At 43.8% G+C, this 14,054-nt stretch overlaps 1 protein-coding gene across 7 annotated transcripts in view; it reads left to right on the forward strand.

Moving 5' to 3' along the window:
• pla2g7 (phospholipase A2, group VII (platelet-activating factor acetylhydrolase, plasma)) overlaps window positions 1-14,054 on the forward strand; it is a 129,208-nt gene that overhangs the window by 84,566 nt on the left and 30,588 nt on the right. For all 7 annotated transcript variants that reach the window (XM_041187288.1, XM_041187291.1, XM_041187290.1 and 4 more), the window contains exons 6-7: window positions 9,425-9,602; window positions 12,167-12,280. In XM_041187288.1, coding sequence (XP_041043222.1) covers window positions 9,425-9,602; window positions 12,167-12,280 — 292 coding nt within the window. The remainder of the gene's footprint in view (window positions 1-9,424; window positions 9,603-12,166; window positions 12,281-14,054) is intronic.

The following is a 14,054-nucleotide window of genomic DNA, read 5'->3' on the forward strand; positions in this document are numbered from 1 at the left end:
TTTCACGCTGGGTGGGCCTGAATGTGCCCCCCCACCCCCCCCCCCCCCCCCCGCCCCCGTGTAAAATGGTGGCACAGACCCAATCGCGGGTGACGATTGGGTTCACCCGCACCTGCTCCCGCACAGCCTGCCCGACAGACAGAAAATTTTGCCCATGGTTGCTAAATTTGCTGATGACTCAAAGGAAATTAGGAAAGTAAGTTGTGAAGAGGACATAAGGAGGCTACAAAATGATATAGATAGGTTAAGTGAGTGGGCAAAGATCTGGCAAATGGAGAATAATGTGGGCAAATATGAAATTGTCTATTTTGACAGGAAGAGTAAAAAAGAAGCTTACTATATAAATGGTGAGAGATTGCAGAGCTCTGAGCTTCAGAGGAATCTGGATGTCCTAGTGCACAAATCACAAAAGGCTAGTATGCAGGTACAGCAAGTAATTAGGAAAGCTAATAGAATGTTATCATTAATTGCAAGGGAATTGAATACAAAAGTAGGGAAGTTATGCTTCAGTTATACAGGCCATTGGTGAGACCTCATTTGGCATAATGTGTACAATATTGGTCTCATTTAAGGAAGGACGTAAATGCATTAGAAGCAGTTCAGAGAAAATTTTCCAGACCAGTACTAGGAATGGACAAGTTGCCTTATGAAGAAAGGCTGGACAGGTTAGGCTTGTAAACACTGGAGTTTAGAAGAGTAAGAGGTGATTTTATCAAAACCTTTAAGATCCTAAGGGGTCATGACAGGGTGGATGTGGAGATAATGTTTCCTTTTTTTGGGAGAATCTAAAACGGGGGGTCACTGTTTATAAATAAGGGGTCGCTCATTTAAAACAGATGAGGAGAAATTATTTTGTGGTCGTGAGTCTTTGGAACCCTCTGCTCCCACTGCCTTTTGAGGAAGAGTCTTTGAATATTTTTAAGACAGAGCTAGATAGATTCTAGATTAACAAGGGGGTGAAAGGTTATCGGGGAGAGGTGAGAATCTGGAATTGATTTTATTGAATAGCAGAGTAGGCTTAAGGGGCCAAGTGGCCTACTCCTGCTTTAAATTCATATGTTTGTATGTATATATGTATGTTTGGTGTCAGCTGCTCTCAATTGCATTACTGCTGTAAATATTAATTTTTATGGTTATGTTGCAGTTGTAAATAGAATTTTTCTGGATTTTCCCTGACTCTTCTGATGTTATTGTGAGCAAAAGAGAATCTTCCAGAATATTCAGTCAGTAGATTTTAATGTTGCAGTAGTTGAGGCAAGCCAGATGGACTGTGATGGTACTTTGTGCTCCTGTGCTGCTATATTCCTCCCTGTATGTTCCCCAAGAGGCCTGATATTACATATTTAATTAGCCTTGACTATAGCCCAGAAATTGCTGGAGCAGTAAATCTTGTGGCGAGCAACCTGATCTTGACTTTTTCACCTCACCCTTCAGATAACATGTTTCTGTCACAAATTGCGAACTGATAATGGCACATTGATGTTAACATCACATCGGAAATCTCATGAACATTATAGCTTATCTCCTTAGCCAATAAATTTTAAAGAAATAGAACAAACAGTGGAGAAGAAAATAGGGTGAATTAGAGTCTGATCAGATACAGAAAGAGAAATTAAGAGGAAAAAACAAAGGAAAAGTAAGAAAAAAATCAACCCATTTGTATTTGGGAATCGCTGTAATGACCCTTAAGAGGTTTATGATGAGAATAATGAGCAGCTGGCAAGACATATACGTCCGAATATCCGGCTCTATGAACTTATGATGTGGCAGATGATGTGTGCCAGGCAGATCAAATCCACAAGGGAAACTTGGTCACGCTATCACAACGGTTTTGCAATTTGTATTTATTACGAGAAGATGCGTACGCTGTATTCAGAAGTAATGGGTCCACTAAGACTTTTAGAGATGTTAAAATTTAAATTAAAATATTTATTAACAAAATGGTAACTCTGAGGGTAAACTAGCAAGTAATATAAAAAAGGACAGTAAGAGCTTTATTAAATATATAAAAAAGGAAGAGAGAGGCCAAAGTGAATAAAGGCCCCTTAGAGAATGAGGCTGGGAAAGTAATAATGGGGAACCAGGAAATGGCAGAGGAGTTGAATCAATACTTTGCATCAGTCTTCACAGTAGAAGACACTAATAGGATTCCAAAAATACTAAATAATCCAAGGGGCAAAAGGTGGAGAAGAAATGAATACAATAAATATCAGTAGAGAAACGGTACTAAGGAAACTAATGGGGCTAAAGTACGATAAGTCCCCTGGACCTGATGGGTTGCATCTTAGGATATTAAAGGAAGAAGCTACAGAGATAGTGGATGCACTGGTAACAATCTTCCAAGAATCATTAGATTCTGCAAAAATCCCAGAGGATTGGAAAACTGCCAATGTAACACCCTTATTCAAAAAGGGACGGAGACAAAAAACAGGTAACTATAGGCCAGTTAGCTTAACATTTGTCTTTGGGAAAATGTTAGAGTCTATTATAAAGGATGTAATGGCAGATCATTTAGAAATACAAAATATAATCGAGCAGAGTCAGCATGGCTTCATGAAGGGGAAATCATGCCTGATAAATTTATTAGAATTCTTTGAGGAGGTAACAAGCAGGATAGATAAAGGGGAACCAGTAGATGTAATATATTTGGATTTCCGAAAGATGTTCAATAAGGTACCGCACATAAGGCTACTTAACAAGATAAGAGCCCATGGTGTTGGGGGTAGTATATTTGAATGGATAGAAGATTGGCTAACTAATAGAGTTGGGATAAGGGAGGTCATTTTCAGGATTGCAACATGTAACTAGTGGAGTGCAGCAGGGATCAGTGCTGGGGCCACAATTATTTACAGTATGTATTAATGACTTGGATGAGGGAAGTGAATGTACTATTGCCAAGTTTGTGGGTGACACAAAAAATAGGTGGGAAGGCAAGTGGTGAGAATGACACCAGGAGTCTACAGAGAGATATAGAAGGTTAAGTGAGTGGGCAAAAACTTGGCAGATGGAATATAATGTGGGAAAATATGATGTTATGCACTTTGGCGGGAAGAATAGTGGAGCTGAATATTATTTAAATGGTGAAAGACTGCAGAAAGCTGTAGCACAGAGGGATTTGTGGGTCCTTGTGCATGAATCACAAAAAGCTAGCATACAAGTTCAGCAGGTAATAGGTAAGGCAAATGGAATGTTGGCCTTTATTTCAAAGGGAATGGAGTATAAAAATAAGGAAGTCTTGCTAAAACCATACAAGGCACAAGTTAGACCACACCTAGAATACAGTTTTGGTCCCCTTATCTAAGGAAAGATGTACTGGCATTGGAGGCAGTCCAGAGAAGGTTCACTAGGTTAACCCCGGGTATGGAGGGATTTTCTTACGAGGAGCAGTTGAGTAAGTTTGGTCTGTATTCATTGGAGTTTAGAAGAATGAGAGGTGACCTTATTGAAACATATAAGATTCTTAGGGAGCTTGACAGGGTAAATGCTGAGGGGTTGTTTTCCCTTGTGGGAGAGTCTTAGGACCAGAGCGCATAATCTCAGATTAAGGGGTCACCCATTTAAGACAGAGATGAGAAGGAATTTCTTCCCAGAGTGTAGTGCAATTCTTTACCACAGAGGGCAGTAGAGGCTGGGTCGTTAAGTATATTCAAGGCTGAGATGGACAGATTTTTAATCAGTAAGGGAATCAAGGTTATGGGGAAAAGGCAGGAAAGTGGAGTTGAGGATTATCAGATCAGCCATGATCTCATTGAATGGCGGAGCAGACTTGATAGGCTGAATGCTTCTGCTCCCATGTCTTATGGTCTTAAATGAAAGATTTCAAGCATATACATAAGACTACGATTACTTAATACTATAACAACTCCTAAAATTCCTAATTAATTTGACTCCCAGTTTCACACCTTTAAGGCAATAGTCCAAAATAGATTTTAGATTTAAGAACAAACTTGGCAAGTTAACACAGTACCCACTCAACAGTGGAATTCCAAATGGCTTTCTCCAACTTTAGTTACTGGACATAACAGACTTATGCACAAATGGCTAGAGGCTTCTTTAAGGCTGTCTTACACACTCCTGTTAGAGCTTACATGACCCTCACAACCTCGCCTTTCATGCTCCTTATATATGTTTCTCTCTCCTTAATATGTAAATTCCATTGTTCCATATGTCTTTGGAACTGTATATTCCCCATGATATAAAAAACATTCATGTTGCCAATATTGTCAGTAACCTTTGGGAAAAATAAACACACTGCTTCTCTGGCTAGTTGTAAACAGACTAACATCCCTTTGAAATCCAAAAAATCCCTTCACTTATCTGAAAATGCAAATTCCCTTCACACCTTACATGCTCAGCCAGCATCCATGTTTACTCATTAGCAATTCAAGCACGTTTCTACACTTAGCTCCTTTTGATAATTTCAAGCTTGCAGTCTACTTGACTCCAAGAGCAGAATTTTGCCCTTGGCGGGTGGGCTCAGCGGGGGCAGGGGGAGGGCGGTCGGGAAGCCGACCCCCACCCGCGACTGGCACCGGACCGCGATTTCATGCAGGTGGGCCAATTAAAATCTGCCCAGCGTGAAACGGGATCAGTGCTGAGCGCTGCCTGTGTGGGTGGGGGGGAGGAGGGCAAGCACAAACTTCACATAAGTAGGACATGTTATTAATTCAATTGTAAAACTTTTATTTTTATTTGCTTTTGGAAACCTCATCCCGCCCATGGATGAAGCTTCCAAAAAATGCAATCGCCACTTGGCCTTTTCACCTGCCTGCCAAAGGGTGCCTTAAATCTCCCAATGGGTCCAGGGACCATATCCAAAGAGTGCCTTACCTGCCCAAATGTGTACCCTGACTATTCAAATGAATCCACCAAATTCAGACCTGCTGACACCTGGTATAGTCTGCACACTTCGGGTTTCACACTCCTGGCCATTTCAGTGGAGGCAGTTGATGATTTAAATGGGTAGCTGCTTCCGTAAAGCTATGCATGCGCGAGACCCAGCCTGACTCCAGTCCTGTCCCCGGGAAAATGGGAAATGCCACATTCGGGCGCAGCATTTAGAATTTCCAGTCATTTCTGGGAGTCTGTTCATCATGGTGAAAATCTGGGCTGTTCTTATTCGTATACTGGGCCGTAACTTCGAACTCCCTCATGTTGTATTGGGGTGTACCCCAAAGGTGCGCTGGGGAATCCCTTTCGGAAGTTCCCAGGTAAGCGTTTGCAGGGCAATCGTGCAAATGTGCAAACTTCCTCTGGGCATTTGCCCTGCATTGGGAACCATCTGAAAATGCAGTTTAAATCACAAACTTTGGATGGTGCTGACCGTGTTACATCAATAGTTACCCAGAAAAAGTTAGAAGAATTAAAACCTCTTACTTCTGGGTAGCTATTGGACAGCCCCAGACCAACCGCACCGCCCACCCCCCCCCCCCCCCCCCCCCCCCCCCCCACCGCCGACCCCGCCAGGTGACTCCCCACGACTCCCCACACCCGCTGACTACACCCACCCACGAGCCCACCCCAGCGGAGACACACCTGACCCTCCCGACTCCCCAGTCCGACCACCACTACCCCCACCCCCCACCCATTACCTGGTTTACGGCAGCTAATGCCATAAATAAAGGCAGCTTGCCCTCCTTCACTTCGGTGGAGCTGTACTTCTACACTGGGCCTCGAGGATGCGCTGCACTGCCTGGATCTCACCCGGCCTGAGTCAGAAGGTTGGGCGTGATAGGATCGGAATTACAATCATGTAATTAATTGGGCACGGACAATCCGATGCCAATTGCCACTCCGAGGAAGTTATGGCCCACTGTATCCCAAAGTTATTTTCTGAATGAAATCTAAGTGTCAAAACTGATTTGCATCTTGAAAATCTTGCATTCTAACATTAACAGGAATATGGATGACAATATTAACACAAAAATACTGCAAATAAAAGGTTTATAAAACCTCTAGGACTAATTTTCTACCTAGGGGAAGTGAGACTCCAGTTACATTGTTTCCTTTCTGGGCTGTAAGGTTGTGTTTCATGTCAGGCCTATAAATCATTAACAAGGTATTTATGACATGACTTACCAGCCCTTAATGGCTGCCATGAGCCTAATTTGGATTAAGTTGTCCAAAGTGAGGAAGAGTCCAAAGTGACTCTTAGCTGCCGCTGGCTTGCTTCTTTTTCCTCTCCTAGCTGGACAACTCCTAATCCCAGAATTGACTTTCATGGTGAGGAACAAATTAGAGATTCTTCCCTCTAGCCAAACTAGATGATTCTTCCAGTTTCGTTTTAATTCCTCATGAAATCTGTCTCTTCAATCTGAGTGCATTACATTTTGCGTAATGACTGACAAGGCCAGCATTTTAAGGTGCAGAACTAGCTATCTCATCTTTCTCTCTCTCCATCTATCTATCTCTCTCTCTCATTCTCGCAGTGACCATGTCTGTGAGGTTCAGTGATATTTAGGAAAACCTACAACCCAATCCTACAATGACTTCCCATTAACTTTGCTGCTCAAATCCTATCTCCATGGCAATGTGAATCAATGTGCCTTGCATTCACAATTATATAAATATTAATAAAACCTGACATTCCTAACTGGGACTTGGAGTTGATCGATCATCTCAGCTTGCTCCTGCCCCACAGAACTCATTTCTCGTTATCTTGACTCCCTTCTCTCTCCCCTTGTCCAGTCCCTTCCCACCTACATCCGTGATTCCTCTGACACCTTACGTCACATCAACAATTTCCAGTTCCCTGGCCCCAATCGCTTCCTCTTCACCATGGACGTCCAATCCCTCTACACCTCCATCCCCCACCAGGATGGTCTGAGGGCCCTCAGCTTCTTCCTCGAACAGAGGCCCGAACAATCCCCATCCACCACTACTCTCCTCCGTCTGGCTGAACTTGTTCTCACACTGAACAATTTCTCCTTCAACTCCTCTCACTTCCTCCAAATAAAAAGTGTGGCTATGGGTACCCGCATGAGCCCCAGCTATGCCTGTCTCTTTATAGGGTATGTGGAACATTCCTTGTTCCAGTCCTACTCCGGCCCCCTTCCACAACTCTTTCTCCGGTACATCGATGATTACTTCGGTGCTGCTTCATGCTTTCGTCGGGACTTGAAAAAATTTATTAATTTTGCTTCCAATCTCCACCCCTCCATCATTTTCACGTGGTCCATCTCTGACACTTCCCTTCCTTGATCTCTCTGTCTCAATCTCTGGTGATAGACTGTCCACCAATATCCATTACAAACCCACCGACTCCCACAGCTACCTCGACTACAGCTCCTCACACCCCGCTTCCTGTAAGGACTTCATCCCATTCTCTCAGTTCCTTCGCCTCCGTCGCATCTGTTCCGATGATGCTACCTTCAAAAACAGTTCCTCTGACATGTCCTCCTTCTTCCTTAACCGAGGCTTTCCACCCACGGTCGTTGACAGGGCCTTCAACCGTGTCCAGCCCATCTCCCGCGCATCCGCCCTCACGCCTTCTCCTCCCTCCCAGAAACATGATAGGGTCCCCCTTGTCCTCACTTATCACCCCACCAGCCTCCGCATTCAAAGGATCATCCTCCGCCATTTCCGCCAACTCCAGCATGATGCCACCACCAAACATATCTTCCCTTCACCCCCCTATCGGCATTCCGTAGGGATCGCTCCCTCCGGGACACCCTGGTCCACTCCTCCATCACCCCCTACTCCTCAACCCCCTCCTATGGCACCACCCCATGCCCACGCAAAAGATGCAACACCTGCCCCTTCACTTCCTCTCTCCTCATCGTCCAAGGGCCCAAACACTCCTTTCAAGTGAAGCAGCATTTCACTTGCATTTCCCCCAACTTAGTCTACTGCATTCGTTGCTCCCAATGTGGTCTCCTCTACATTGGAGACCAAACGTAAACTGGGCGACCGCTTTGCAGAACACCTGCGGTCTGTCCGCAAGAATGACCCAAACCTCCCTGTCGCTTGCCATTTTAACACCACCCTGCTCTCTTGCCCACATGTCTGTCCTTGGCTTGCTGCATTGTTCCAGTGAGGCCCAACGCAAACTGGAGGAACAACACCTCATCTTCCGACTAGGCACTTTACAGCCTTCCGGACTGAATATTGAATTCAACAACTTTAGGTCTTGAGCTCCCTCCTCCATCCCCACCCCCTTTCTGTTTCCCCCTTCCTTTTGTTTTTTTCCAATAAATTATATAGATTTTTCTTTTCCCACCTATTTCCATTATTTTTAAATATTTTTAAGTCTTTTATGCTCTCCCCACCCCCACTAGAGCTATACCTTGAGTGCCCTACCATCCATTAATTAGCACATTCGTTTAGATAATATCACCAATTTAACACCTATGTGTTCTTTTGTTTGTGACATCTTTTGATGGTCTGCTTCTTTCACTGCTTGTTTGTCCCTACAACCACACCAACCCCCTCCACTTCTCTCTCTCCCTCTCTGTCTCTCTCTCTCCCCCCCCCCCCCAACACACACCTTAAACCAGCTTATATTTCAACTCTTTCTTGGACTCGAACTCAAGTTCTGTCGAAGGGTCATGAGGACTCGAAACGTCAACTCTTTTCTTCTCCGCCGATGCTGCCAGACCTGCTGAGTTTTTTCAGGTAATTCTGTTTTTGCCTTCAGCACAGCCCTGGTCATTTTTACAGGTGTGAATGCCTCACTCCTCCCCCAGTAAGTCAACCTGGACACACCCCCTTAACCTTTAACAACCAAATCACACAGGCTTTTTGTCAACAAAATTCAGAGCAGGTCACGTGACCCCTTAACTCCTCCATTTTAGCCTAAGTTAATGATACTGTACCAAAACATAACAATCTTATAAACTTAACATTGCTGTAAAGTGTTACAAATATGAACCACCCACCTGAGACAGCGGTCATTAGAAAAAGAGACTAGTGTTAGTTTAATAGGCAGTTTCAAAAACAGAATGGAAACTGATGTCTCTGAGGAATCTTCTACAATGTTTTAAATTGTTAAAGAATTGAGTTTTTGCTTCATGCCTTTCTAATAAATTAGTACATGTGCGCAATCTTGCATTATATTAACAGTACATAAAGGCCATTCACCGATATGATTAAATGTTTTTAATGTCCCAATGTCAAAGGATTTCAGTCAGCATGTGTGCATGTACGAGATTGTTACTGAGTGCGCTACTGTTTTTCTTTGGGGAGTGACTATGGAGAAGTGAATCATCATTAAATTAAGTTTCAGAAACACAAGGACAACTTGATAGATCATAAGAACATAAGAAATAGGAGCAGAAGTAGCCATATAGCCCTTCAAGCCTGCTCTGCCATTCAATAAGATCATGGCTGATCTGTTCAACAACCGAATCAAAAATTCAATTTGAATATATGAAGTCTACTTTTTAACAAAATTTCTGAAAATAATATTACCTCTGGTCATTTTCAGGGATGGATCAGCTTCAGCAACCTACTACTTTGAGGAGAAAACTAAAACAGTCAATGATGTAGGAGAATCTACCTCATCCACCATCTCAACACTTCCTTTAGATCGGTTGCAGATGAAATGGCTTTACTATAAACCACTTAAAGAGAGAGAACAAGAGTTTTCATTACGGAATGTCCAGGTAAGGCCATGTGAAATTGTTCTTGCTTACTGGAGTAAATGACTTCTGTTGTGGAGACAGTGGCTGGGACTTTGTCAAAAATGTGCCATTCCTGACATCACAACTAGAATAATGTGCCCCTTCTGTTTTCTCTCTTTCTGCCACTTCCCACGCGATTATAAGTGCCAGAGGCATGCATGCAAAACATGTTGGATTTAGCAGTAGAGGAAGCTTTTTATTGGCGAAAGCTGCCATCAGCTGACAATGCCAAATATCCATGAATGAATTTTTTAAAAAAATGCTACATCTACAGGCAGCCCATTAAAGGTCAATCAGCTCTGCACCACAGCCACAAATTTACTGCCCAACTATACTGACGTTAACATAAGACTTGAGAGCACAAAGGTGCCATGGGTGTTCTTCAAAATTAAATTTCACTTGTAAATATTTCACGTTACATTAGTTCCACTTTATTCAGTGTGCATCATCATTATTTGTTGAGACTAGCTTAGTCAGACAGCTAAGTGTTCTAGTATGCCTCATGGTTGCCACACATTGATGATTACAGGGTAATTAGGGATATTTCCTTTATTGTGGAAGAAATAATGTTGTGTTCTTTATTCACTCTTTAAGAGATATTCATATTAGTGTCCATTGTTCACTCTGGGATTTAGCTGAACTTGCAGGCTCAACTGGCCCTCTTTATGTATTGTAAAGGACGTTGTCCGAGAGCACTCTCAGCAGGGGTAATTCAAATGTTGTAGGTCAACTCAATGCCCTGTAAGGACTCTGCCAGCCAACACCCTGAGATAGATGTACGTTTGGACATTGCTGATGCTGGCCTTCAGGCCCCTCATTTTCTTACCTTGACTGACTATCTCCACCTCACCCAGGATGCTAGGCCCTTCTCACTTCAGTCCTCCACGCTGCCAATCCCACCTTCTATCTTCCTCTGGATCCCCTTTCCACTCCTGCATGCCCCTGATCCCACTGCAGAAATGCACCTCTCTGTTCCCCACTGCACCCCCCCCCCAACCCCATCACCACTGACTCACCCTTGCCGCTCCCAAGCCTCCATTCAAGGATCCATTCTCCTGCTCCCCTCCCTTGTGTCATAGAGTTAAACAAGGAAAAATACTGATCTTACGCACGACTGTACGAAGCCCACTGGCTTTAAATGATTGTGAACCGAATGTCACAAGATTCTCATCCAACACTGACTTTACCTTGCGGGTAGGCCATAATTTTACAAAGTTCAATGCTAATGAGTATATACAGCATACAAATATGAACCTGCCACAGGCTGGAGCAGTGCTTGACACACCACAAACAAGCTGCTGACTTTATCTCTGTGGGTCAAGCTGCTGTCAGAAAATTGAATTTTCATATCCCATCTAATTAAGTCTTCCCTCAAATTTCCCACTCTTGTGGGCTCCATAAAATCCAACCCCCACCCCCCCATGCTGCCCCCGCCCCAGTAAACACAATACCATGTACACCCAGGGCAATACAACTTATTATCTTAAAATAAAGAGGTTACCACTTTATAGACACTTGAATCTCAGACTTTTGAAACATTGTTTTTCATTCAGATCTATAGCCATCCCTTAAAATCTGTTCTGTTTGCATTCTGCCCTTTGAGAGATAAATTTAGCCCAGGGATAACAATTAACTTTAATTGTGGTAATCCATATACTGGGACTTGCCTTAAGTCTATCTGATGGTGGAAAACAACACATGCCAAACCAGAGCAACACAAATTGAAATAACTAATTTGATTTATTTACATGTAAATAATATACACAAACATTCACTCCCTCCATCACCAACACACAGTGGGAGCAGTGTGTACCATACACTGCAGAAACACACCAAGGCTCCTTAGACAGCACCTTCCAAACCCACGACCACTACCACCTAGAAGGACAAGGGTAGCAGTTGCATGGGGAACGCCACCACCTAGAAATTCCCCTCTAAGTCACACACCATCCTGACTTGGAACTATATCACTATTCCTTCACTGTCGCTGGGTCAAAATCCTTGAACTCCCTCCCTAGCAGCACTTTGGGTGTACCTACACCACCTGGACTGCAGTGGTTCAAGAAGGCAGCTCACCACCACCTTCTCAAGGGCAATTAGGGATGGGCAATAAACGCTGGCCTAGTCGGTGACGCCCACATCCCATGAATTTAAAAAAAATACCATAAGCTAGTATCTAAAAACACACACATTCCAGAATATCCAGCAGACTCGCTGCTATTCTGGGAATTGAAGGCTTTGCATACACCAAATCTTCTGCCAAAGCAAGGTATCTGTCTGTAGTTGCAGATGTGTGGACACAGAGCACATCTGATACAGCCGTTCAAACTCAAGCTATGACTGCCTCTTGTTAATAGTTTTAATCAATTCATTTTAATTGTTAATTATTTAGTGACTAATACCATTCAAGTATGTTAATCACTGCACAAAGTCTAGGCAGGGTTTTTTATATGTGGAAAGGTATTACTTGATAATCTTTAGTTTTCTGAAACCATTTTAAAGTAGCTAATGTTCTCATTAATTAATTTGTTGTTTGTAATTTGCAGGTTCATCAGAGAGCGGAAGAGTGCATCAAGGCCTTGAATCTGCTCACTGATATAAACATGGGAAAGCCGGTCCACAATATATTTCCACTAAAATTTGATTTCATTAAAATGAAGGTATGAACATGTTTTAACATGGATTAATAACACTGAGTCAAATCCAGATTGAATATTTGGAATTATTTTTTTCAGACTGCAAACAAAAGAGACAAATTTTACTGCAGTCCCATGTCCTTTGTAGGGAAAGAAACCTGCTGGCCTCAGTCAGTCTGCACTGTAGGCGGCCAGTCCTATGTACTAACAAAGAGATAAAAACAAAAAACTGCGGATGCTGGAAATCCAAAACAAAAACAGAATTACCTGGAAAAACTCAGCTGGTCTGGCAGCATCGGCGGAGAAGAAAAGAGTTGACGTTTCGAGTCCTCATGACCTTTCAACAGAACTGAGGGATTTTAGGAAAGGGGTGAAATATAAGCTGGTTTAAGGGGGGGGGGGGGAGAGAAGTGGGGGGGGGAGTGGTGTGGTTGTAGGGACAAGCAAGCAGTGATAGGAGCAGATAATCAAAAGATGTCACAGACAAAAGAACACAGAGGCGTTGGTGATATTATCTAAACGAATGTGCTAATTAAGAATGGATGGTAGGGCACTCAAGGTACAGCTCTAGTCGGGGTAGGGTGGAAAGGCTAGCAGGGCATAAAAGATTTAAAAATAATGGAAATAGATGGGAAAAGAAAAATCTATATAAATTATTGGAAAAAACAAAAGGAAGGGGGAAGAAACAGAAAGGGGGTGGGGATGGAGGAGGGAGTTCAAGATCTAAAGTTGTTGAATTCAATATTCAGTCCGGAAGGCTACAAAGTGCCTAGTCGGAAGATGAGGTGCTGTTCCTCCAGTTTGCGTTGGGCTTCACTGGAATAATGCAGCAAGCCAAGGACAGACATGTGGGCAAGAGAGCAGGGTGGAGTGTTAAAATGGCAAGCGACAGGGAGGTTTGGGTCATTCTTGCGGACAGACCGCAGGTGTTCTGCAAAGCGATCGCCCGGTTTACGTTTGGTCTCTCCAATGTAGAGGAGACCGCATTGGGAGCAACAAATGCAGTAGACTAAGTTGGGGGAAATGCAAGTGAAAAGCTGCTTCACTTGAAAGGAGTGTTTGGGCCCTTGGACAGTGAGGAGAGAGGAAGTGAAGGGGCAGGTGTTGCATTTCGCGGAGGCTGAGCGTCAACTCACAGAAACTTCCTCCTACCTCTCCCTGGACCATGACCCCACCACTGAACATCAAGCCATTGTTTCCAGGACTGTCACTGACCTCATCTCCTCTGGAGATCTTCCTCCCACAGCTTCCAACCTGATAGTCGCCCAACCTCGGACAGCCCGCTTCTACCTCCTACCCAAAATCCACCAACAGAACTATCCTGGTAGACCGATCGTGTCAGCTTGCTCCTGCCCCACAGAACTCATTTCTCATTATCTTGACTCCCTTCTCCCTCCCCTTGTCCAGTCCCTTCTCACCTACATCCGTGATTCCTCTGACACCTTATGTCACATCAACAATTTCTAGTTCCCTGGCCCCAACCGCTTCCTCTTCACCATGGACATCCAATCCCTCTACTCCTCCATCCCCCACCAGGATGGTCTAAGGGCCCTTAGCTTCTTCCTCGAACAGAGGCCCAAACAATTCCCATCCACCACTACTCTCCGTCTGGCTAAACTTGTTCTCATACTGAACAATTTCTCCTTCAACCCCTCTCACTTCCTCCAAATAAAAGGTGTGGCTATGGGTACCCACATGGGCCTCAGCTATGCCTGTCTGTTTATGGGGTACGTGGAACGTTCCTTGTTCCAGTCCTACTCCGGCCCCCTTCCACAACTCTCCAATACATCGATGATTA

This window comes from Carcharodon carcharias, chromosome 5, assembly GCF_017639515.1.
Source record: "Carcharodon carcharias isolate sCarCar2 chromosome 5, sCarCar2.pri, whole genome shotgun sequence".
Lineage (NCBI taxonomy): Eukaryota > Metazoa > Chordata > Chondrichthyes > Lamniformes > Lamnidae > Carcharodon > Carcharodon carcharias.